We start from the raw sequence: 26,145 nt of genomic DNA, 5'->3' as shown, positions 1-26,145 counted from the left end.
CCTGGCTGTTCACGCGGGACGAGCATTTCTCCGCTGGTCAGCCCCATAGACTGTACATATAAGGTCAGCCCGCGATTCTGCTTTCTCCGCTTGTTGTTGTACCCGTTGAATGTCGGGGTTCGGGGTAAATGATGGTCTTCATAGCCCCCCACCTCTCTTTCTCTCTCTGTCTGTCTGCTTGTGTGCTTGTAGTGGATGGGCAGAGGGGACATTTAATTATGTGATTGGGAAAATTAAAACTCCAGGACAACAAGGGAATACAAAGTATGGGATGCATATTTGATAATTTATATCATATAAAATATGTAATTTATATCGTTTAAAATCATGGGGGAGAGGGGAGGGAGGCTGGCTCATTAGCATTTAAAGGAACAGGCAGTCAAAACAGGTCGCTCTGTGGAGGGCTGTTTTATACAGGGTAAAAAGGGTGCTGTTTTATATGATCCTTGTGGTATTTTGACCAAAGTATGTTACAGACATTTCATTAAGACCCCAAGGAACCATATCAACTTGTGGTAAAATGGGCATGCTATGTCCCCTTTAAGTAAAAATAAATATTTCAGTATTTCTTCCACCACTGAAACCTACAATGAATTGTGAGTATTAATAAATACTGTTAGTATGTCCCGATTGATCTCTCACCTTAAATAACTTGATAATATTGTCAATATTATATTATTATACAATATTATTATTATGGGTGAAAAATCCCTTTTCATTCATGTAGATTTTGATGATTTGATGATAAGTTGCCAACCACCAGCGAAAAAGCAGAAGCAGATGGCTCTGGATCAGAAATAAAATAAAGAATCAGCCCAGATAAAAAAAAGTCCTTCTGGTAGAACATCACTTCCTGTATTTTTTTTTTATTAAAACAAGAAACTCAGATAAAATCAGGAAAGGCTTTTTCGAAAGAAGAAGGGACTTTGAAGACGACACTTCCTCAGGCAGGTCGTTCCAGAGCTCCGAGGCCCTGGCTCTAAAACCTCTCCTCTATGTGACTGAGGTGATGCTCACACTGCTCATGAATCCTGTTTCTCCAGGACTATTAAGTGACAAAGCCCCTCAGTGCTAAAGTTCAGCTGGAGCAAAGGAGAAGTTGTGTAATATTGTCGAGCCAGGAAGTGAAGAGGAAGTGGTGTTGATGTACAGATGAACAAACCATTGGACTTTGACACCGAGAGACCGCTGTTGACTTTCTGTTTCCTGGCCGTGGTCAGCACCGGTGAATCCACCCGGCCAGTGGAATCTTGAAAGAGGTTCTCAGGAATTTAAACATGAAATGGTTTGACACGTAAGTTGTTGGTTTGTGTTTTCTGTGGCTTCTGCACACGTGTGTGAAAAGAGAAGTTCAGCACACTAGGAGGCTGCGTGTGGAACTTCTCTTTTAGAAAAGAGGATTTCAGAAAAACAGATATCATTAATCCAAATAATATATATCATTTCTTTTATTCTTTTGATTTCTGGAAGATGTATTTCCAAATCTTAAAACATAAAAGCTTTCATTATTCATTATTCAGTCTAACTACACTGACAATCAACCTCTGTGCAGTTTTGGGAATGTGCTGTGGTGTGTGTGGTTTTGAGGAATCACAGCAGAGTGAGACATCACGTGGTGCTGTTCCACTCGTCAGTCTGGTTCAGTTGTTTTCCTCCACGTACGAACACTTGTCTACAGTCTATCTATCTATCTATCTATCTATCTATCTATCTATCCATCCATCCATCCATCCATCCATCCATCAATCTCTCTCTCTCTCTCTCTCTCTCTCTCTCTCTCTCTCTCTCTCTCTCTCTCTCTCTCTCTCTCTCTCTCTCTCTCTCTCTCTCTCTCTCTATCTATCTATGCCAGAGGAGCAATTTGATTTACAAAACCTTAAACTATTGATAATTAAATTGAACAAATGTTTAAAGAACTTTATTCATGATGATTTATGATGATGGCTGTTTATTAATTGATTTGTTCTGTGCTTTGTGAAAAGAAAGTCAATAAAAGAAGGGATGGCCTCTGTATTTGTTATTTATTGGAAAGGGGCAGGTAACAGAAGGTTTTTATTCTTCCTGCTCCTTTTATCATTAAGTGCAATGTTTCGTTTTGGTTTTTGGATTTCTCTGAAAAATCCCAAATAAACCAACTAGACTAAAACTAAACTCAACCTAATTTTATAATAAGCAGAAAACACTGAATGAAAGAGTAGCTTTTAATGTAACTGGTCAAATGTTACTTGTGTCACTTGCAAACTGTGAGTCCATCTGTCACAAGCACCTGACACCGAGCGTGAAGCGAACGCCGACGTCTTTATGCTCTTCGTTATTCGGCAGATATTGTAAAGAGGTGTTGTTCAAACGCTGTAAACATATACAACACCTGTTGTTTCCACATTCTGAAGTCACACCAGAGGCTTGATTTGTTTTCTTTCCACAGAAACGAAAGTTGAAGAGTCAACACCTAAAGCAGGAAATAGGAGAGTAGAGGAGGGTGCAGCCTGTTCAGAGGGACAGTGACGCACACACTAAGACACAGACACAGACACAGACACAGAGACCGACACAGACACAGACACAGACACAGACACTTCACTGTAGAGACCCTGCTGAGTGAGGAGGAGAATGAAGATGAAGATGAAGCTGCTTTTTGTTCCTATTGTGATGGTTATGATGTCAGTGCCGGGTCTGACAACATTTACTCGAAGACCTAGAACTACTACATGGACAACAGGTATACACACACACACACACACACACACACACACACACACACACACACACACACACACACTTAACTGTAGAGACTCTGCTGAGTGAGGAGGAGGATGAAGATGAAGATATAGATTAAGATTCGATTTGTTCTATGGTGATGATTATGATGTCAACTCCGGACGTGACAACAACTTCTCGAAAACATGCTACAACTACATTGACAACAGGTATACACACACACACACACACACACACACACACACACACACACACACACACCTTAAGGACCTCAGCTTAACTAGGACCTCAGAAATGACCTCATTATGACTCTCGGTCCCCGGGAGGTCTACTGGTCCAGACATGGTCAGGGTTTATGCCAGAAAAGGTCCCCAGGAGGAAGTAAAAATGCACAAACACACACACACACACACACACACACACACAGATGTTGTGCCATAATGCATTAAATGTGATACCATAAAATGGTGTGCCTTTCGGCATTCAATAAATTTGGTTATCAAAATAAAATATTAATTATTAATATTTATTATTAATATTAAATAATAACTTTAATTGATTAAAGTTACCTCGGGGCACCACTCTTCACAGGAAGGGAAAAGATAGCCAATTTATTGAATAAGTCTCATAAAAGTACTAACTAAAAATTTGGAACTCTGATTAACAATTAAATTAATAACTATAACCAAAATTACCATATAGATAGTTAGCTAAGTTGAAGGATATGGAGTTCTTGACAGTGTAGAGGTTGGCAAAATTCACTTATGCAACATTAATAAAAAAGCATTTGTGAAAGGAAAACATTTATTATGAATATAATAAAGTATAAAAACACAAATTACTAACGGTCTAATTGCTAAACAAAGATAGGCAGGTGAGTCTACATGTGTGTGTGTGTCTGTGTGTCTGTTTGCTTCCAAAATGGCAGTTGCCCAAAGAGATAACACCCGTCCCCCACCTATTGGAATGGTTACGACCTGTAGAGATAATGAGGTGAAGAGTTATGCGTGTGTCTGTGTGTGTGTGTGTGTGTGTGTGTCTGTGTGTGTGTGTGTGCCAAATTAGACAAAGTTACTAGATTGGATGCAACGAAAGACTGTGAAGAGCATAACAGACTAACATTACTTTCTCAATAACTTGTACCCAAAATATCACAACACCACAAATCAAACTTATAAACATCACACCAAATCGAATAAACAGTCTTGCTTAGCCTAGTATAATTATTAAGCCCAGTTGTGTTACCCGTCCGTGGAAGGGAAAAGGAAGTTGCTGTGCAGTTCGAAGTTCTGTGTCGTCTTGCTGGTTTCTGTTGAGCTGTGTAGCTCAGTTGCTGGTTGAAGTTTTCAAGCAGGACGTCGAGTCGCTGCTAGGACGTTGGTAGAGCTTGGGTTGCGAGGAGGTTTCCTTGCTGAGATGAGCTGGAAGCTGCACCTTTGTGCTCCTCTCGAAGAGTTGGATGGGAAGAGAAGATGTGAGCTGGAGAAGAGGCTCCACAGCCTTCTCTCCGTGGAGGGAGTGTAGAAAGAGAGCAGAAGAGAGGCAGAAGGGGGGGGAGAACAGGCCTTATATTTGCCCGGTGACCTCACAGGTCATGGGGTCCAGAGTGACCAATGGGAGTTGAAACCTGTGTCCCTGGGGGGGGTTTCACACCTCTGTGTGATGTTGATGGCCCCTGGGAGACTGAGTCCTGGAGGGACATGCGGCTTCAGGCTTTTGGCTGCACATATAGGCAGAGCTTTGGTCTCCCAAAAACCAGGTCCCAACACAGATAACATTGAACCTATACTTGACAAACCGATTGATTCATTGTAGTAAAAGTACAAACTTTCAGTGTCCCACACCCGCACAAAGGTTTTGATATTATAATAAAATATATTATATTATACTGTATTATATTATATTGCTTTACCATTTATTGCCACTGACAAAAATATAATATACATGAGAACTCTAATAATGTTACTGTGTATTCTACAACACTTCTAACCATAAAATGTGCAGAAAAAGATCTTTGATATTTCTTTCTCTTCATGTCTCCAGGTGGTCCTGCAGTAAATTTGGATGGGAAGATGTTCACCTTATCTTCTAATGGAGGAGGAATCTCCTTCTATCCCCCCTCCACCACCAAACAGTGGACCACCACCACCCCTAAGACCACCACCACCACCCCTAGGACCACCCCACCACCCCTAGGACCACCACCACCACCCCTAGGACCACCACCACCACCGCTAGGACCACCACCACCACCCCTAGGACCACCACCACCACCCCTAAGACCACCACCACCACCCCTAAGACCACCACCTCACCCCTAAAACCACCACCACCCCTTGGACCACCACCCCTTGGACCACCACCCCTTGGACCACGCCACTTTCAACTACAGGTGACTGACAAAGTACAAAACCAGACAGAGTTGTCCATGTGGTATTTACTTAAAGGTGTAATATGAAACTTTAATCCATTAAAATGTCCACCAACGATGATATATATATATATATATATATATTATATGCTATATTTTGTTGAGTTGTGTTGCTATTACCTTATTCCAGATGTTATTATTCCAACATGTTTCAAACTTAAAGACTTGTTGCATAGAATTACAGATTGTGCTTTTAACTTGAATTTGTAAATCAACACTCCCTCATTTGCATCCTGCAGGTTTTTCTGTGTGTCTGCGTTACCTCAATGACTTTTCGACAACAATAAATCCCCCACTCCTCAAACTCTTCCCATCCAGCTCACACCCTGTGACTCTGGGAGCCAGTACCAGTCTTTACTACTCACTGACCTGTGAGGAGATTTATTACTCACAAACCTTCCAACCCTGCATTCAATTGTGGCCAGGAGTTCTTGCCCCGGACATATGGACCAGAGTCTGCCTCACCGTGGACAGTGTGAAGAAAGTGGCGCAGGTGTTCAGCGGCTCAAACATGAGCGTCAGGAAGATGCTGCCCTCTCAGGTGAGGAGGGAGACAAGTCCAGGTGGTGGTTCCTTCTGTTGGGCCTCGTGTCCAAGTGGTTTTCAGACATGACCTCTGGGGGGGTCAAACTCTCTTGACGTCTTTGTCTTCTTCGTGTGTGTCACTGCTTTCTCATCCTGAGATATTTGTTTTCTTCTTTTTGTGTGTGCGTTCGTCATCAACACACCCACTCGCTTGCGGTGAATCCTGCGGAGGATCTGCTGCTGTGTTCTCACATCAACTCCTCCGGGCTTTCTGCGGACTTTACACCCGGGATCCAGGCGGAGAAAGTTCGCAGAAAGCCCGGAGGAGACGCCCTCACTCGGACATTTGTGTTCACACATACAGAGACAAACTGTTCAGTGCAAGTCTGAAAGTAGCTGGTTTAGAGAAAAAACTAAAGTTTCTCAATGTGTTGAGAGGAGCTCTGCCTGTGTCTGGGACCTGAAACACAACTCAACGGAGGATATTACCCATGATCCTCTGCTTCCTGAACCAGAAGAGCTATAACAAATCCACCAAACTGTTTAGAATTCTTCACATTTTAACAGTTTCCTGATGAATATTGGAGATAAACTCGGGTTTTTAATAACTTCTGAGTGTTTTTAACTGATAGACAGTTCAGCTTCACTCTTCAACTCGCTGCAGCTGATTGTGACAGTTGAAGCTGTGACTCTCAGTCAGTTCTTCTCACAGGAGATCGAACCCACTCACCAGAGTTACAGAGAACAGACGCTCAGGGAGTGAAGGAGGAAACTTTCTCCCTGTTCTCACTCAAACATCAAACTCACTTTAATCAAGCTGCTGCTTTAAGGTGAAAAAAGTTGAATAGTGTTGCTTTGAAATTTCTGGGAGAATAAGGAAACTCTTACTTTACTTCCACTCCACACACACACGTTTTTTTTTCCAAAGACACAAAACATGTGGCTCAAAAAACAATAAACTCTTGATTTGTTGTGTCGTATTAATCATCTTAAATCTTCATCACTGTCTCTAACATTATCTCCCTGCTGTGTGTGTGTGTGTGTGTTCAGTTTCCACAGGGAAAAGAGCCTGTGATCTATGTTCCAGGATTTGATGGCCAGTTGACAGACGTCCAGATGTGGGATTATCCTGTAAGCTACAGAGAAATCCTCCAATACATGAGGCCCAGTGCCTACAGGTAAGAACACGTGTGTGTGTGTGTGTGTGTGTGTGTGTGTGTGTGTGTGTGTGTCATTGATTTATGACAGTTCAGGTTCAGGGTCACAGAACCCATCGTGTCAATGAGGTTCCTCACAAGTGTAAAGGAACAGAATCAGTTCCTTTACTAACTCACAATCAGGCTGCAGCAAATCTGTTCAAATTGTGGTTTTGATTTCTTGATTATCAATATTATATTATGGTATAGTATATACTGCAGTATGGAAAAGTATATAGTACAGAATAATACATTATAATATATAGTTTAATATATTGTGTTTGTGTCTCTAGGACGTCCCGTGGCTCTGTCCTTACTTGGTCCAACATCAACTACTCTCTCAGTGGAAACGTGCTGTTGGAGGACACATACGAGATGCAGGAGCAACAGCCAATCAGAAAAAGGGGGAGGGGGAGGGGGAGGGGGCGTGGACTGAGGGGAGAGAAGAGCAGGAGGGTTTTCAGAGAGGAGGAGAAGAACAGACAGGGAGGAGAGCTTCCGTGAAACATACACAAGCAGATGAAGAGCAAGCTGCATCCGCTGTTCCTCGTTTAATCATCCAATCATAACTCAGAATGAAGCAATAATCAGCATTTATCAATATCAAATCAAACGATTTGATAAAAATTATTATATTTACACATAAACAGTGCTGAATATTCTCAGTAATACCCTGGATTCTAAATATTCAGTTCATTTTTACTCACACTTTGGATTTGTGTCACTTTTTTATTTGATTCCTCACTTTTCCTTAAGTGAGGAACATATGGGACATATTTAGGGAACTGAGATCTACGAGTGTGTGCAATGTGCTGCAGCTGAATTGGACTCAAGGGAGCAGATGTGTGCTCTCGGCTGAGCGACATCACGACACTGCAGTACGGATGAACTCCACTCGGCATCGAGAGGATTCAAACAATGTTCAAGTTCCAATCAAGTGAACACAAGACTGCGGTCGACATCTTTGCATTTGATTAAAAAACATCAACTGTCGGCATCATGTGAGCGTCAATAAAGATCAACTTCATCAACACGTCCGTCACGTCGTCATTTCTTTATTAAAACTGCAGTATCGGGGCTTCAGTGAAGTGGTTATGGCTTCAAACAGAAACAGTGTCATCAAATATGTGCAGCTGTGTAAAAGCTTGTATCAGGCTACTTGCTGAACATCTTTTATTATTTTCTATAGTTATACTGCAAAATGTAGTTTTGATCCGTATTCGATGCTACCTCGCGCTCCTTAATTTAACCTGTGGTTTCGGTAAACTGTTCACGATGGATCCTTTCTGATAAGAGAGCGTATTAGTATTGGTCATCGACACCAATAAATAAAGGGACCTTAATGTCACTAATTAACAGCTGTCGACTTCAGCCAGATGTTTTTTCGAGGGGAGTGAAACGATCAAATACATTCTCGTCGAGTCTGTTAGCGAATGAGCAACAGATTCAAAATGTCAAAGTGTGTCAACAGCATCGGAATTAAATAAACATTATATGAAGAAATTCTCATTTATAACTCTGTATTTAGCAACACATCTGTTGTCATAGCAAAATAATTATTGTACATCCTCACATCAGGGCCAACATGTCACTTTACACCGTTATGTACAAAAGTCCTCTCCTCTACAGAGTATTACATCGAGGACAAACAGCCCTCCATGGAAAAGTTGATAAAAAGTTGTGTTATCTTTTCACAAATAGAAAACTTACATGGTTGCCCAACAACCAGATGTCACAGGTTTTTCCAACCAGCTCATACTCCTGTTACTTTTCTTTACAATTATCTGCTCGACAAAAAAAACAAAAAAAAAGGCAAATTTCAGAGCATTCATCAAACATGAGTTACATCATGGCTTAAAAGAAAATGCCCCCCGCCCCAAACATAACAACACCACATGACGTAATCCATGTCTGACAAGGAGTGTGGTCGACTTTTCCAGACGAGTCATATTTTGAAATGCAGACGTCAACTTACTAACCACTTACTACTATTTGAGAAATAAACTCTGCCATTAAGTCATTTACACTCTGGAAATACAAAGACCAGAATCAATGAAATGACCTGTGAAAGCGTTATTGCTGTCAATAGAATAAATCCTTTTGTTTTGTACTGTTAGGGGGAATATTCACATTTTGGCCCCTTCACTTCAAAATGGAAAAAGAATTTAACCAGATTATCTAAGACTCTGTGTTAGTGTTAATAAAGGAAAAAATTAAAAAGCTTAATTGACCGAACCCAAAAATCTTCAGCTCAACTTGGAAAACAGTTTTACATTAATGTAAATTAAACACACGTAGTTGAAGGGTTAAATTTTCTAGTGTTTTTATTAGAACTGAATACGTTTGTTGGGTTTATTTATTTAACAGGAATCTAAATATTTTCTGATTTAGTTTGACAAAGCATCTGTGTCGTTCCCTTGCTCAGGAAGAACTACACTCATGTCTGAAGGGAAGATATCCTGAGCAGGAAAGAGGTGAACTCTAGTGACTCTTCAGCAGAACGTATTTAATTCAGAGGGAGAATAAAGAACGAATGTTAAGTTAAGTTTTCTTTCAGACACAGATTGAGACTCAGACCCCGTTCAGACCTGGTGTGAACGTCTGTCCTGGGACACGATCACATTGGAGGTGGAGAAAAACAGAAATATTATGTCAGTAGATATCAGACTGAAACTCAAACGCTTTTCTTGATAAACCTCATTCGTCTTAGTCACAATTAACTTCACATAGTTTTGATAAATGCTCTATAGAGTTCGTTACCGCCTCAAAGTTTTCATAATTTTGACCTGGGCCATTTTGAACTTGAGTTTTTTCAGACTTTTTTTTAGCTTAAATTTTTTTCCCTTCATTCTTGGCAGAAACTGATTTTCAGCGTCCTGAAGACTTTCTTCAACCCGCACACAAAAATAAGCTTTTTCACACAGCAGTGACACAAACGTCAGAAATGAAATAGAATCAAAACCAAATCAAACTTTCTCAGACAGCGTCAACATGAATACAGGGAAGAGGATTTGCTCATCAGCACTTCAGATGAGAGACATGTACTGACAGTTCTTACAGGGTCGCTGGTGCCTAATGTTGTGTGTTTGTTAGGATAACGTTTTAGTAAAATTTAATTATAAAGCACTGCTCGGCTCTGCTCGGTTCAGTTTGTTTGCATAAAAGTGTCAGTGTGTGTGTGTGTGTGAAGGGCACACTGGTCCAGTCAGCGATGAAGTGCACTTCTTTTAAAAAACATAATTTTTTTTTAGAAATGGATGGAAAAACTCCAGAGTCAGTTCTGCCTGCAGCACTCCATCGTCAAGTTAAAAAAGTAAAAATAAAAAACGTCAACAGGTTAAAAACACTGAGGGTCAAAGGTCAGCGGGGGGTCGTTTTCCTGCTTCCATGACGGTGATGACAAATCCTGTGTCGGCTCAGATACACTTAAGTTAATGCGTCATGTTTGAAAAGAGCAAACACCCGATGAATTAGAAATGTGTCACTCGCTCTTTTCTTCACTTAATGTTTCTGTGATTTAAAAAACAACAACAAAAAATCCTCTTAATAAAACAGTAGTGGGGGGGGGGGTGTATAACTGAATTGAGTTGTATAAATTGGTAAAACAAAAATTCCATGTGCTTTCCATGTTGAACCCGAGCAGGGGCTCCTCAGTCTGAGTGCACGGGGGCCCCTCTACCCGGGGGCCACCAGGGAGGAGACTTTCTGCCCCCCCTCAAAGTGGCGTTAGAGTTTCAGGCTGAGGGTCAAAGGTCAGGGAGTGGAGGGCTTGTGGAGAATGCCCTGCAGGTCCTCAGGTAAGGCCAGGATGACTGCGTCGATGTGGGCCTTCAGCTTGGCCAGGGTCCCCGGGCGCACCGGGAGCTGCTCCCTCTCCGCCTGACCCTGCAGCAGAGAGGCACGTTCATGTTTATGTGAACAAAGTTTATTCAGGTTCCATTTAAGATCTTTTAAAAAACACACAGAAATCAACCTACAGCTAGGGTTAGTAATCCTGCAAAAGTTAGTTAATTTTTCTCAAAAGGCAACAGATAAATCCCCCCCCCTCCCATCAAAACTCCGCCATGACCACACACACAAACACATGAGCGCTTTTTGGGATCATATATACGAGTAAATAAAATATCTGACAGATGATTCTACAAAACAAGGACCAAACAGCTGGAAAGAGACTTTAATGAATAAAACTGCAGACTGGCGTAGCGTAGGAGGAGCATTAGCAGTACCAGCAGTGGTGTAGGTGTTATTAGTCAGAGCAGTGCAAGTACCAGTCATCACATTAGTAGTAGTAACAGTATAAGCAGTTGTTTGAGCCTTGGACTAGTTTGTACTCACCAGTTTATCCTTCAGCTTCAGAACCAGATCAACCGTCTCCACCTCTGTGTGCTTCTGGACTCTCACCTGCAGATCCTTCAAACAAAAGACAGGAGCGAGAGAGATGTTGAGTCTTATTGTATCCGTCCTTCTTGGCTTTAAAGATAATAAACATGGATTCGGCTGGACCAGTTTGATGGACTGTTTCAGTTTGCTCCACACAAACCTGACTGACAGTCGGTCCTGTATATCTCATGCTTCAGTGAGGTAAAGAAGCTCTAAGCGAATTAACGGCAAAAAATAACATACAATCAAAATGAAACGGTGATACTAGGTGTGTTGACATTATAAAGTGACGTCCTTCTACTCTGGAGAAACAAAAGGTCCAACAGGTGGATCCTTCTCAGGCAAAACTATCCGAGGATTCATTGCCCCCTGGTGATGATGCTAATAAGTTGCTAACCATGCAACGCTAAGAGTGAGACAAGCTTGTGACGCAAATGGGAAATCCTCCGTAGACCGGACCGTCTCATTACGGTCCGGCCTTCGTGGGCTTCGTAGACCACGTCCTCTGAGACCAGGCCCTGCCCTCTGCCCTCACCCCTCCCTCCTCACCTCCTCACAAAGCGCCTCCAGGTGCAGAGCCTCCAGTTTCTGGGTCATCTCTCTCCTCCTGTTGCGGAACCAGCCGTCAAAGTTGGGAGACTTGAGGAAATTTCTGCAACACAAAACACAGGAGTCCACGTGATGCTCTGGAAACTGTACATTTCATTAATCATGTGACAGAGTCTATATATAAAGTAGAAAACTTTTACAATAGATCTAGAGAAACACTTCCAGGAAAGTAACTGTTCCAGTGGGATTTCATAGTTTATCAATATTAGAAATAGACCCTGACAGATTCTTTGTTTTTTTAGGGGCCAATGCTGATATCGATATTAAGGAGTAAAAGTTCTGATATATAAACAAACCCTTATGACAAAATCAGTCAGGCTCTAATTACAACTGTGTGCGTGTGTGCGTGAGAACCTGTAGAGTCCTATCCAGTCTCCTTTCAGTCTGGATGTGAGCTGAGGTCCAGCTTTCTCCAGTGTCTTCATGAAGTCCTGCTGGATGAACGGTCGGAGCTGAGGAGGACTCTTCCAGGGACTGATGGACTTCTGGAGAGGCATGAGACTTGCCACATACCGCTCCTGTCACACACACACACAAACACACATTTCATTACTTCAGCTCAAACCTGGCTGCAGCAGCACTGACAGAAAACATAAAGAGGTGATCTCGAGCTCTCTCAACATGGGGGATGAGAATCCTCCAGAAAAAGTCCCTCTTAATGAGGTATCTGGTGTAAATTGCTTTACGTATCAATGCATTAAAAGAAACACCCGAAGACAAAACACAGTGTCACAATGAATCATCACCTTCCTCAGAAACACAGAGAGACAAAAACATGTTTTAATTGTTGTTACCAGTGGGATGATGAAGCTCTGAGTCAGTTCTAGGAAGTAGCGTCGAAGAATTGCATTCTGGGCCGCTGAGGGTCTCTTTTGTTGAACACCCTGAGAATCAAGGAACAAAAATGGTCGACACCTTCACGACTTGTCTTCATCAGATGTCCCCTCATCACAGATCCATCATTAGTGAATCAGTGTCAACAGATGAACCAGAAACATCAGTAGAGAAATGACCAGATACATTTTTGGTAATTTAAATGCAGTCTCTTCATTTCATACACAATTACATCAGTAGTCCAACAGAGAGGAAAAGTTATTTTTTACTGCAAAGTCATGTTCCACTTCCTCATTTATCTGTGACTGTTACAAAAGCCACTCGGGCTGAAGTGCACGGCCTGTTTGATGAACGGGGAAACCCTGTGTAGGAAGTCGAGAGGAGACGTTGTCTTACCTTCTGAAGCTGTTTGATGATTTCTTCATCTTTGTTGAGATATGGCTTGTATGCAGTGTACACACCTGCAAAACACACAAACATCAGGAAACTGAAGCTGATCCATAGACTGTATAGAACAATTACTGCCCTGCGGTTGTTTACAAGTTCACCGTGACCTTCGACCACCAAAACCTCATCAGTTCATCCTTGAGTCAAACCGAACCTTTGTACCACAGTTGAAGAAATTCCCTCAAAGTGTTCTTGACTTATCGTGTTCACAAGAATGGGATGAACAGATTGACGGAGAACCCGAAGACATTATGCAAATGAAGGTATATGGAGGTATGAATCCTGCATTCTCTGGAATGACCAGCAGAAGGCAACTCCACTGGTTTTGAAAGAAGTCAGAAGATGAACAATCTACAACTGACTTGATTAATAACGTCAGTAAACTTTTTCCTGTGGAGTTTATTGTCTCAGTCTCTAGTTTCAAGTCTTTTTCGATACAGCGATGATGTGTGTGAACCAGGGTGTAGATAGTGTGATTGACAGCTAAGCGGGTGTGCTGTGACTTCCAGCTCTTGGTCAGGCTCCACCCCCTGTTCCTCCAAATATGGTTACTTCTGCTTTCAAAAAACCAAGATGGCGCTGAACAAAATGCTAAATTCAGCTCACAAACCAATGGGTGACGTCATGGTGGGTTTGACACTGGAGTTGATCTCAAAGCGCCCCCTGGTGGATAATCTGCTGCCTCACAAGTGTGAATGTGAGTTTGTGAGAGAGTCACTAGTCTGTCATGTGAAGCGCCACATAGCTTTACCACATTATAAAGACAAAGAGGAGAAGTTAGAAGCATTTACCAGGTTTAGAGTCCAGAGTTTTGAGGTTTTTCAGTTTCTTCACTTTCATCTGCTTGGCCATCTCACCTGAGAAGAACAGACAATGCAAGCTGCTGTCACACGTGCGCTTAAGTCTGGACATTCTTCTGAAACTTTCTGGAGGGTTGCGTGCGAGAACGCAAATCTACCTGCTTGCTTCATGTCTCCGATGCGGATGATGTGCGGCCAGTGCTGCAGCGTTTTAGCAAAAAAAGGATTGGTCACTCCTAGAATGACTGACGGCCTGTCGATGGAGACAGGGAGAGAGAACACAGGTGACTCCACAATCATCAGGTAAACGCTGATAAATCTGACACACAGCATTTTATTTGTCTTCCTACAAATCTATTTATACAGTGCCTTGCTAAAGGGCAGCACGCTAACCGCTGTGCTGGTTCATCTTTACTCACGGAGCCTGAGTCCGGGTGGTGTACTCCTTAAATTCACTGTCGTGGATGGTGAAGTACGGTCGGAAGTCGCTGCAGTAGCGCAGGGGAGAGATGCAGCTGCAGAGAGAGACACACGACACAGATCAATGTAAATGTTTGAAGCCTGATTGAGCTGCAGAGTTAAGCCCGGCAGCATTTTACAGATGCCTGTTAAGGTAGATCAGTGAACTTCTACGCAGAAATGAAACCTTATAATTTAAAATATTTATGAAACAAATGGCAGATCAGACATATCTGCATGTATGTAACCAGTCAGTGTCAATAGGTCACCAAGAAACTACAAAAACTGATTTTAAACACCGAATTTAAGATGTGGATCTGGATCAGAGACACGACGATTGCATTTCAAGTCATTTTAATTCTTCTCCAGAATTTAAAAGACACAACCTCAGAATACATATTGAATTGTAAAGCGGCTGCTGGCAGAGTGACCCGTGTCTATCGACTCACCTGACCAGTGCCAGGACCGTATCTGATGACTCTGCTGGCGACGGCGCCATCACGACAAGCGCCTCCCCCAACAACACTAACTCCCACAGCATCTGGATGTGGAAGAAGACCGGGTAGAAACACCTGGAGAGAGATTATGAAAATATATTATAACAAATATAACAAGTTTAGAGCTTGTATATGGGACAAATTCATTTTTGCCGGCCGATATTGATCTTAGATATTTGTAAAGCTTTATTTTGTCCCATAAATACTAGTTCTGATAGATATTCTCTAACTGGGACTGGGAGGTAAACAACTCGGTGACCAACACTTGGACCTGCAGGTCTCACCTGAAGAGGTCAACTTCATGGATGGTTGGGAGCACGATGGACACCAGACTGTCACTCTGAAAAAACAACCAGACTCCATTTCAGCTGCGAGAATCACATGTTCAGGGTAAATTCACACACTTCAGTCACAAAATACAAAAAGTTGGAAGAAACAACTCCTTCACTTAGAAGAATTAATGAGAAACAGTTAAAGGGACATAGCATGCAAATTCCACTTTGTTAGTGCTTCTACAGGTTAATGTGGGTATCTGGCATGTCTACCAACCCAAAACTCTGGGAAAAAACACTTGCGCGTTTTGTTATGGTTCCTCTAAGTCAGAAACGTCATGCTTGAGCGACTCGATTGAGCTTCCTGGGTTTTGTGTCGTAACAAGGCACTGGAAGTCTCCCTACATGGTCTTGGCCCACCCCCACCCTCTTCCCCGTCCCCCACACTCGTTACGCCGGGTTTACACCGGAGGCTGCGAGGCAGCGCAGCGCCGTTCCCAAGCACGCAGCCGGGCTGTTCACACGGGACGAGCATTTCTCCGCTGGTCAGCCCGCGATTCACTCACATGTGGCATTTGTCTGGATCGTTGGGACTGGGAGGCTGCAGCAGCTGCTCGGGCGCGACCGCTCGCTCTCCCGTGCGTGAGCTGGAATTTGTGTCAACGCCACACAGCCAGCAGTGTGGAGGACTTCCGCAGTGTTCAGCACTACTGTAACACCGGCCAAACACACAGAGCCCCCACTGTTATGCCGGGTTACACCGGACGGAAGCGAGGCTGCCAGGCAGCGCAGCGCCGTTCTCCAGCGCGCAGCCGCCTGGCTGTTCACCGGGCGAGCATTTCTCCGCTGGTCAGCCCCATAGACTGTACATATAAGGTCAGCCCGCGATTCTGCTTTCTCCGCTTGTTGTTGTACCCGTTGAATGTCGGGGTTCGGGGTAAATGATGGTCTTCATAGCCCCCCACCTCTCTTTCTCTCTCTGTCTGTCTGCTTGTGTGCTTGTAGTGGATGGGCAGAGGGGACATAATTATGTGATTGGGAAAATTCAACTCCAGGACAACAGAAGGGAATACAAAGTATGGGATGCATATTTGATAATTTATATCATATAAAATATGTAATTTATATCGTTTAAAATCATGGGGGAGGGGGAGCTGGCTCATTAGCATTTAAAGGAACAGGCACTCAAAACAGGTCACTCTGTGGAGGGCTGTTTTATACAGGGTAAAAGGGTGCTGTTTGAAATGATCCTTGTGGTATTTTGACCAAAGTATGTTACAGACATTTCATTAAGACCCCAAGGAACCATATCAACTTGTGGTAAAATGGGCATGTTATGTCCCCTTTAAAAAATCTTAAAGAGAATGTGTGTTTGTGCATTTGTGTGTGATCACCTGGGAGGACTGGACCAGCTGTGAGGTTCCTGGTTTGTCGTAAGATGTCGGGATACGAACCTGCAGCGGCACAAAGATCCGACACAGCCACAGTTCAGATGCTCATCACAAACCAGTTTAACACAGACCACTAAATATTCATTCTGCCCTGCACCCGTTTGTTTTAATCAAAGATCGTACGGTTTGTATTTCAGCAGGATTCCTCAATAAACAAACATTTTCCCAGGGAATAATTATTAATCAAAGATATCTAGAGTATCTTCAGAGGACTGATATCTATGAGTGTGTGCAGCTTGATTGGCGTGAAGGGGACAGTTGGGCCTTGATGTACAAACCATATGTAAATGAAGTGTTGTGGAGTAATGTTTTGTGTCCCCTGTGCTTAACCAACTGCTACAAATGAAACCTACTGGTGTCCATCTATTGATTGTGTGTGTGCGTGTGTGTACCTTGATGACCACTCCCATAATGGGCAGCGTTAGAATCCGTCCGGGATGGGGTGTCGGCCAGCGGTCTATGTCATTACAAGCTGTGGAACAAACACATGGAACATTATCAATCAGAATCTGAATCCACCCCCTCCACCCCAACAAGCAGAAAAGTAGACATTGTGCATTGGACTGACCGGCCTCCAGACAGGGCTCCTGTTTCTCAAAGTATTCTGGAGCCATGATCTTTAACAGCGAGTGGAAGAAGGTCACATAGGGCCGCTTGCTGATCAGGACCAGGGACTGATGGAGAGAAGTGGACAGATTCAGAGATTACAACACGATAAATCACCTGCGGCCACTAAACTGAAATATACCTGCTGTGACAACGACAGGGGGAAAGTGTGTGTTTGTGAAAGCTGTGTGACTAACTAACTCGTGGAGACTCTCCTCAAAAAGTTCCCTCCCATGGTGAAATTTCTTCCTCGTGTCCTAAGGTCGTCTTGCTTAAACTATTTGCTGCACTGCCCACAAGGACTTCTGCTGCTACGGCTCCGTTTCTTCTGTTTCGTCAATTAACACAAGCTTTCGGAAGACGTGCGCAAAGACGGACAAAGTAAAAGCAGAGCGTGGACAGAAGGCTTCGTCCATATCTGTAACTAACATTGAGCGTATGTGTCTGGTTGTCTACGAAAATGCGTGGCTAAACAGGAAGTGCATCTCCAGAAACATAATAATCCATTAGTGGAAACGGTGACAGTAACAGAGCGACTGGTGTGACGAGATGTTGTCGGCTACACCGAGTTTTACCCGGTGAACTAATAAAGAACAACTAACTGACTGTTTGACTGGTGGTGTTCAGTTTTCTATCACATGCCGATGGATCTGAACTGCAGAGACTCCAGAGATTGACACTGACCTTCTGGAAGTATCCCCTCTTCAGAGATTTATCCCGCACCTGACGGAAATACACGTAGCCGTAGTAGTGGCCCTGTTCCCTCTGCAACACACACACACACACACACACACACACACACACACACACACACACACACACACACACACACACACACACACACACACACACACACACACACACACACACACACACACACACCGTTTAAAATAACAGCATCATTGTATATCAGGTGTCAGCAATTCATTTTGATTGTGGCACAGTTTTATTTTCCAGCACTGTTCAATGAGTGGACAAATATTATGTGTTTTTTCTGTTTACTTCTCTTAAGAATAAAACAGAACATGTATGTTTTAGGCCAGATGTTGCCTTTCTGTAGTTCGTGTTAACACAGATTTTGTCCAGAACCAGAAAATGACTGAAAATCTCATCTATGACAGCGTGTGTGTATTTCCCGACCTTCAGACATGGCGGTGCGTCCCGGTCTGTGGTTTCCAGGAAGCAGCTGAGTGATGACTTCCGGTTTGAGCCCTGACGGAAGCGGAAGCAGAACTGGGTGTCGCCAAGGCAACCTGGAAACGCAGCAGAGAGAAACATAGTGTTAAATTGCACTACATAAAAGCAGCACGACTAACTGTACAGTCTATGTTCAGATTGACAGGGGTGAAGATGCATTTCAATACATCTGCAACATTCCATATCTGATTCTAGTGATTTAATCAACGTTTTATAAATCGTACCTTTATATTTATTAGTTTTTACATTGTCCATGATCTACACCTCTGTAAACTAGTTGTAGAAAGACGTTAAGAGGGTTGACATTTTGACTTGATACAGATTTATTTTCGTTCATGTCGAGTGGCTCTTCCTGATTTTGGGACAAACAGGAAGAGGAATAAAAGTGGAAGCGGGAAGTCGACGATGAGTCATCAACTGGCCTTTAACCTCCGGGGACCTCTGCACATTCTCAAGCAGAAATGCCAGAGGAAAGTGAGAGGGAGAAATATATAAATGCTTCTGAGCCAAGGCTCCATGACACCGTGCAGTCGGGTTGCGTTTGATCCACAACTCTGATTCTCAGACTGAACCGACTTCACACGCTCGGATGGCTCAATTCATTTTACTTGTGCGTTTCTTATTTCTTTAATCTGAGTAGGAGAGAGCGTCTGCAGCGCTGAGGACCTCAGGAACAAAATGTACAGAGTGAAGCATTAGAGAATATATTTTGTCATCACATAAGAAAATGAACTGCCATATTTCCCCAGATCTCCAGGTGTCTGATTGGTTGATCAAGTGCCTGAGAAGAGTTTTATAACATTCATGGATTACACCTTTGTTTTCATTTTGCATCTGCAGATTCCTACCTCCTCCAAAAGGGTTATGTCCCCCCCCCCCCTGTCTGTGTATACAAGCACAAAGTTATATAAATAGCAGCCCGATAGGCACTGTGTCCTGATTCTGTCTCCACCCTGAGGGCAGCAGGTTTGTCATGTTTACCACCTGATGACTCACAGTCAACAACACGTAGCTGCAGGAAAACACACACTTGATACAGATGCACAACTCCAGAGAGACGATTGTGGACGAGTGAGTGTACAAACCAGTCCGTACTCCAATCTACCTTCAGACTAGTGTCACATTCATTAAAAGCATGCTAATTAATGCTTTGTCCTTTATATAGCAGCCGACGTCTCACTGCTCCATCGAGCGCGGCCGTCAGGACAATTTTTTAGAACTATTGCCATCAGACGTGGTAAGACAACATGTTGTATGGACTACTTCTTATCATATATATGAATATCTTATCACTATAAATGAACAGCATCGGAGGCATGATACCCTGCGCCTGCACTGTATATTCCCCAATCAGGCAATGCTAACATTTAATGTGGAAATTCAAAAGGCTGAAACAGGAACTCACCTGAGTTTGAGTCGGGGAAGGAAAGGTAGCAGATACTTGTTTTCTGAAAGAAAGCAGCAACATTTAGATTTAGATTTTGTCCTTTTCATCGCATCATCACAGATTGATGCACTTATCCACACCCCCGACAATGACACACAACAAACTGCAGTTGAGAAATGGTGACAAATGACAAATAATATAAAATAATTTACAGCTCAGATCTTGTAGGATTCAGTGAACTTAGTAAAGTCAAACCCATTTTTTTAACAAGTCAGTTTAACTCACCTCTTTCTCAGACAGTTTGGAATGATGAGGATAAATGACCTGGAACACAGAGGAACAGAGTTACCACACAACATCAAGCTCATCAAGCCACAAACTCCGAGCCACAACATTTGTTTAGCACCACTTGCTTCACCACCAAGTTGTTTAAACTTCAAACATCTTTTCGAACATACATTTGTCTCTTCAATCATGGTCACTGGGTCGTTACTTTCTCTAACTCCTCTCTGTCATTTTACTGGACTCGATCACGATGTTTTGAAATCCCCAATTCCACAATAGAACAAATGTTTGAATTTTGTAATGACATATTTTGTCAAAACTTGTTACTGAATTGACTTCACATACATTTCCAGTGTTTTGCTATATGTCATTTATGTCAAGTCAGATTTATTTATACAGAACCAAAACTGTCATGTTCTAGAAGTTCTAATGTTTGTATATATATTGTAAATATCAATATGAACTAGTTTAAATAGTTGATCTGTATTTATATAGAGCTTTTCTAGTCTTGTTGACCACTCAAAGTGCTTTACATTACAGTTCATAGCCATTCACACACATTCATACAGTGCGTCTATGGGCACCACTTTGTCTATGAGGGGCAATTCGGGGTTCAGTATCTTGCCCAAGGACACTTCGGCATGCAGATGGGGAGGACGGAGATTGAACCGCCGACCTTCTGGTTAGAGGACGACCGCTCTACCCCCTCACTAAGGTGTCATAAAATGTTCTATGGATTTAGAAGAGTTTATCTCCTCATTTTGTTTGTGGACAATGTAATGAAATGTAGAGTAACAAATGAGAGTATTAGACGATTGACAGCAACACGTTTGGTAATTATGTGTGTGATGATTTAAGCATAAATGACCTAATTTCACTGGTTCCAGTTTCTCAAATGTGATGATTTTCTCTTTTCTTACTCTGCTACGAACTGTTGATCTAGCTAAATGTTTCTAAGGGTTCTGGGCACTTAAGTTGGAAAATTTGCTCCCATTTTATACATTTAAAACTTAACCTCTCAGTGGAGAGAATAACTGTGAGATGAACAATGTTTGTTGACATTGCACATATTTGTCGATTCCCTTTTTGCTGCTGCAACACGGTGGCTTCCCCCACAGTGGGACTCATGAGAGAACACCTGATCTGATAATTGGATAAAGTGAAGCGGTTGGAACCCACGAGAGTTTAAAGACAGGTCGTTGTGTGTCACCTTGTTAACCACAGGCAGGATGTTATTAAGGAGGTTACCGCACAATGTCTGCATTCAAACATCACATGAGGACAACAGGTGCTTGTTGTCATTGAAGAGGAAACACACCAGTTCAAATCCCCAAAGTTTAAGTCACACGGTTACATTAACTGTCTCATATTTACTTTTAAGGTCATTATTTGCTTTGTGGTCTTAGATGAATCCAACGGGGAGAAAACTCACCAGTTCAACTCCCAAAGTTTAGTGTGTGTGTGTGTGTGTGTGTGTGTGTCAAATCAGTAAAGGTGATGTTGTGGCTGCTGTTAACAGAATAACTCCAGGAATGGAAACACACGCACACACACACACACACGCACACGCACACACACACACACACACACACACACACACACACACACACACACACAATCTTCTTAAACAATGTCAGGTAAATCTTAAATTGAAATTTGTTGTTGGAGCATTCGTGTGTCTCCGTCTATGACTAAAACAACAACCACACACAGCTGCGTGAGATGTCTGTGCGGTAGCGTCCAGGAATTAGTCTGCGCCGTGGACAACCGCTAACTGGGACGTGTTATCACCTCCACCGCCTGCCCCAGCTCCAGGTCGAAGCCCACCACACAGATGCAGTGCAGCCAGGTGGAGAAGCGGTCCCACGGCAGGAGGAGCGTCTGCCCCGGCTCCTCGTCCCCTCCGGGCCCAGGGGGCAGCGTTATCTCCTCGGCCGGGGAGATGCTACTAGCGTCCTGGTCGTCCAGATCCTCCGGCTCCTCGACCTGCTCCCCCAGCTCCTCCGGGCCTTGCAGGGCCATGGCGCGGGCCCGACACGGACGCGCAGACGCTCCGGGTTAAGCGAACGAGTTTACCGGTGATTGCGGTTCGTGTCCCCGCGGGAAACAGCAGAAGAAGCGGACACAAGCTGCAGCCGCTCGGCTACAAGTTAGCATCGGGTTAGCATAGCAGCAGGAGCGTGCCTACGTGCTGACGTCACGGGGGATGAACGAGCGACGTCAGCGCGTAAGGTCGTCCCTGGCAGCGATGAGTGACGCTGGAGACAGAAAAGTGATGAATGAACAGAGGAAATACTCATTGTAGGTTAAAATGATGATATATTAAATCAGATATTTACTTTAACTGTGAATATTAGGAACCATTAAGTCTCGTATTTACTTTTAATGTCATTCCTACGACATACTAAATCACATGTTTACTTTAATGTCATTATTATGATATATTAAGTCACATGTTTACCTTTAATGCGATTATTATGAACCATTAAGTCTCATATTTACTTTAACTGTCATTACTATGATATACTAAATCATATATTTACTTTGAATGTCAATATTATGATATATTAAGTCACATATCAACTTTAACTGTCATTTTTATGATATAATTTTTGACACACTTGCTGCACTTTTTAGGTGACGTCAAAATGTTTAAATCTGAATCTAAACTTTTGAATCATCCCCATTTATAAAGTGATTTGGAATTTGTACTTGTTGGAAGCAACTGGAGTCCATTCTGCTGGATCTGTTCTCCCTCTCATCATCAACTCTGAGTAAAACTTGCAACACTAAATTAATTACTTTTTTAAATGCAGCCCAGCTCTTCGTCTGAGTCAGGAACAAGGCAGTAAATCAGCTTTATCTAAATCCATTAATAGGTCAATTACTGAGCAAGCAGATGGATGAAACAGAGTGGGGGTGCTCACAGACAGCAGGGGTTCACCCACTGTTTGCCCAAGTTGTGACACAAATCCACCTTATTATAGATAAGCAGATAAAAAAGAAACACTGCTCACGTCCCCTGAGTGTAGAAATCCATCACAACTATTTATATAAATCACTTATACATGGAAAATTAATAAAACTGTATAACAGTAAAATAATACTAAATATTATAACAGCTACTACTAAACTAATTCCATATATTTTATTTACTTGTTTTGTTTTAATTGTTTCTAACTTTTGTTTGGTTTTATACCATGGTCTCAAAGGAAAAAATAATAATTCACATTACAGAACAAAGAATAAATATAAATAAAATAATTTATGCAGAAATCAATACATACTAAACAAATAAACGTAGACACGATTCTAACTTGTCTGTGTCTGACGATCGTATGATCCTCAGCTGGAGTTTGCCATTTGTCTTTGGAAAAGTAGACTTCCATTCTTTTGTAAGCAGTTTTAGAACTTGTCATCATATTGACTTTAATGTGGAATCAGTTTGTTGCAGGTGAAGCATTTACTACAAAATGATTAAATAAATATGAAATCCAATGAAGTCAAATTTTTCATTTAACCCTATAAAGACTTGATACCTTTATTGCTGAACAAATAATCGTGAAATACAATACAGGTGAAATGTAAAGTGAACTGCAGCATCTTATAGAATTACTGAAAAGTGTTAAGTGGGTCAAACTGGGCTAAGCAGCTCAACACAGTATGTTGTTAAATCTTAAATAATAGTCAGATTGTTAGCGCGGTGACAGCTGGTCCCTGGTTGGATCTGTGTCAGGGCTGAGCCGGGCTGCAGGGACTATCGGACCAGGAACTATATACCATGAATATGTCCACCGGACCTAAACCTGAACCATTTCGAGTAAAACCGTGAGACTTTGTGACCCTGATAGAAAACCTGACATATCATAAGACTGCACAGGCCTGGTGTGATTGATCCTGACAGTCTGCGTTAGTCCCTCAGTCCTTGTCTCGTCCTTCACTCTGGTATATTTGGACCAGGCTGATAATCAGTTTGATCCTGAAGTGAAGCCTGCTTCAACCTTCAGGCTTGTCATTCCTGCAGGACCACATGGGAAAGGCCCGGCACACGGCACAGAGAGATCCACTTCAATTGTGGGAACAGTTTTCCGAATGGGGGTGCTACAGAAACCATCTGAATCCTGAAACTTCCTTTTGTGTAAAAACAGTATCATGAGGTGCAGTTGTTGCCTCCGCCAAGAGGTTATGTTTCCACCCCTGTCCGCTTGTTTCTAAGCAAGATTACACAAAGACAGCAGCCATAGACTATTTTTACATATTATTATATAGATATTTAGAGGACTGATGTGAGTGCAATTTGGTGCAGATCCAAATAATAATACCGATCTAGTCAATTTAAATATGTTGTCATGAGTGCCATTCTCGTTCCCAATGTCACCATCAATCAATGAATAAAGAGCTAAACTCTAAGAAAACTTTATATCCCGTCTTCTGCTAATTTAGACTGGTCAGCACCTTAAAGTTATAATTATTGTTATTATTATTTTATCCACTTCACAATCGTACAACATATAAGCAGCCTAATTGGCAAAAATGTTGGACAGATGAACAAAATAAAAAACATTAATGTTTAATCGTGAATGATTTCAGGTGCAGCCCTGTTTTTTCCTCCCCTACTTTATTATTCTATTGTCTGGTGCAGCATTGATTTGGTCTCAGCTGTCAGTCCACTGGAACGGGGGGGGGCTTTTTCTGGAGTCATAAGCAGAATATGATCTCCTCACACGTGACCCCACCCCACCCTGCTGTCCCAGTCCATAAACCAAGTCACCTGCATACAAAACATATGAACTGATCTTTCATTCTGAGCTCAATGCACTGTGAGTTAAACTCATGTTTCAGTGGTGTATTATGAATGTGGTCTAATGAAAAGTAAAGTAATGAAGGAATCATTCAATGTCCTTTTTATAGAAACTCAACCGCAGTCACATAATTGTGGCAAACCAGTAATTTTCCTGTAATTCCTGTACTTCTAATTATTTACAGGTTATTTTGAACATCTAACAATATTGACCAAAATCTGTTGTATTTTAAATTACCGTATCAGTTGCATGATCTTTTTTGATTTCCATACAGTTTTTATTTATCTGTATAGTCCAAATACCACATTTTAATCTAAAACATTCCCTGTTTAGATCTATGGCTAAATGCACAGTTTACTGTGGAACCCAATTTTATACAGAAAAAGGAAAAAACCCCAGATAAGATCATTTGACTGACAACAATGAAAATACACAGGGTAAAAGATATTAGGTTAAAATGTTGACTTATTAAATCAGAACTGTGAGTCACAATTTTAAGAAGGCCTAGATTAGCTACTGCCCTAATTTCATCAGGAAACACCCTCAGGTGTTTTTGCTGAATCATTTCAGTCTACATTATGTGATTCATTGAATATTCTATGGAAATTTGCACCATTGAACTACAATAACAACAACATCCATCCAACTCCATCTTGTATTCTTGTCTTCTAGAGATTTCATATTGTGTTTGTTTGTTGTAACGTTTGTTTTATCAATTGCAGTGTGTCAAGTAATTAATTTAAAAAACTTGGAATGGGTCGAAATTATTCCATCATAAGAGAACTATCAGACTGCAACTAAAGACTGTTTGAATTATTTATAATATCTCTCATACCTCTGCCAAGGAGATTATGTTTTGTTTGTATGTTTGTTAGAAAGATTATGAAAAAACAACTGAACAGATTAATTTGGTTGAAGGATGGAACATGGGGGGAGGGAAGAACCCATTTAATTCTGATGTGCATCCGGATCAGGGGGCAGATCCATTTTTTTTTTACATTTTCACAGATTAATTATTTTCCGACTAATTACTATTATTTGAATTTACAGACAATAATGTTATTCATTCATTTGTTATTTAGAATTGTTAAATAATAAGAGTTTATTTCAGCTGATATTATTGGATGCCACTTGGTAGCAATGCAGGAAGATGAGGAGATTATGCTTAATTCCACTTTGTAGGTGGAGGACAGCAACAGATCGTTATCGATGTTTGCTTTGATTCACAGGTATGGTTTTACTTTCTTTT

The 26,145-nt window shown here is 41.9% G+C and overlaps 1 protein-coding gene and 1 long non-coding RNA gene across 2 annotated transcripts; one reads left to right on the top strand and one right to left on the bottom strand.

Moving 5' to 3' along the window:
• The first annotated feature begins 1,139 nt into the window (after positions 1-1,139).
• Positions 1,140-4,959, top strand: LOC118104445. Its single transcript, XR_004695036.2, has 3 exons — positions 1,140-1,294; positions 2,426-2,719; positions 4,762-4,959. It is a non-coding gene; the product is annotated as an uncharacterized LOC118104445 (long non-coding RNA).
• A 3,406-nt stretch (positions 4,960-8,365) lies between these two features.
• dennd6aa (DENN/MADD domain containing 6Aa) lies at positions 8,366-22,297 on the bottom strand. The gene is made up of 19 exons (XM_035151310.2): positions 21,886-22,297; positions 20,095-20,133; positions 19,828-19,870; positions 18,366-18,478; positions 17,910-17,990; positions 17,188-17,293; positions 17,012-17,091; positions 16,563-16,622; positions 15,181-15,236; positions 14,849-14,971; positions 14,360-14,455; positions 14,099-14,193; positions 13,932-13,997; positions 13,090-13,154; positions 12,654-12,743; positions 12,214-12,377; positions 11,800-11,902; positions 11,206-11,280; positions 8,366-10,755 (listed from the first exon to the last, which is right to left on the bottom strand). The coding sequence occupies exons 1-19, from the start codon at positions 22,114-22,116 to the stop codon at positions 10,624-10,626; spliced, it is 1,818 nt and encodes a 605-aa protein (XP_035007201.1). The 5' UTR covers positions 22,117-22,297; the 3' UTR covers positions 8,366-10,623.
• Between the last annotated feature and the right edge of the window lie 3,848 nt (positions 22,298-26,145).

This window comes from Hippoglossus stenolepis, chromosome 3 (assembly GCF_022539355.2).
Source record: "Hippoglossus stenolepis isolate QCI-W04-F060 chromosome 3, HSTE1.2, whole genome shotgun sequence".
In the NCBI taxonomy this organism is placed as follows: domain Eukaryota; kingdom Metazoa; phylum Chordata; class Actinopteri; order Pleuronectiformes; family Pleuronectidae; genus Hippoglossus; species Hippoglossus stenolepis.
Note: the sequence above shows the minus strand (reverse complement) of the source record. Positions and strands in the feature narration are given on the sequence as shown.

Coding starts and splice junctions, on each gene's coding strand:
- dennd6aa (XM_035151310.2), bottom strand. CDS start 22,116: ATGGCCCTGCAAGGCCCGGAGGAGCTGGGGGAGCAGGTCGAGGAGCCG. Junction 13,155..13,931: donor AACTCTGGACTCTAAACCTG/GTAAATGCTTCT, acceptor TGTGTTTTGCAG/GTGTGTACACTGCATACAAG. Junction 10,756..11,205: donor TGAAGCTGAAGGATAAACTG/GTGAGTACAAAC, acceptor TCTCTGCTGCAG/GGTCAGGCGGAGAGGGAGCA.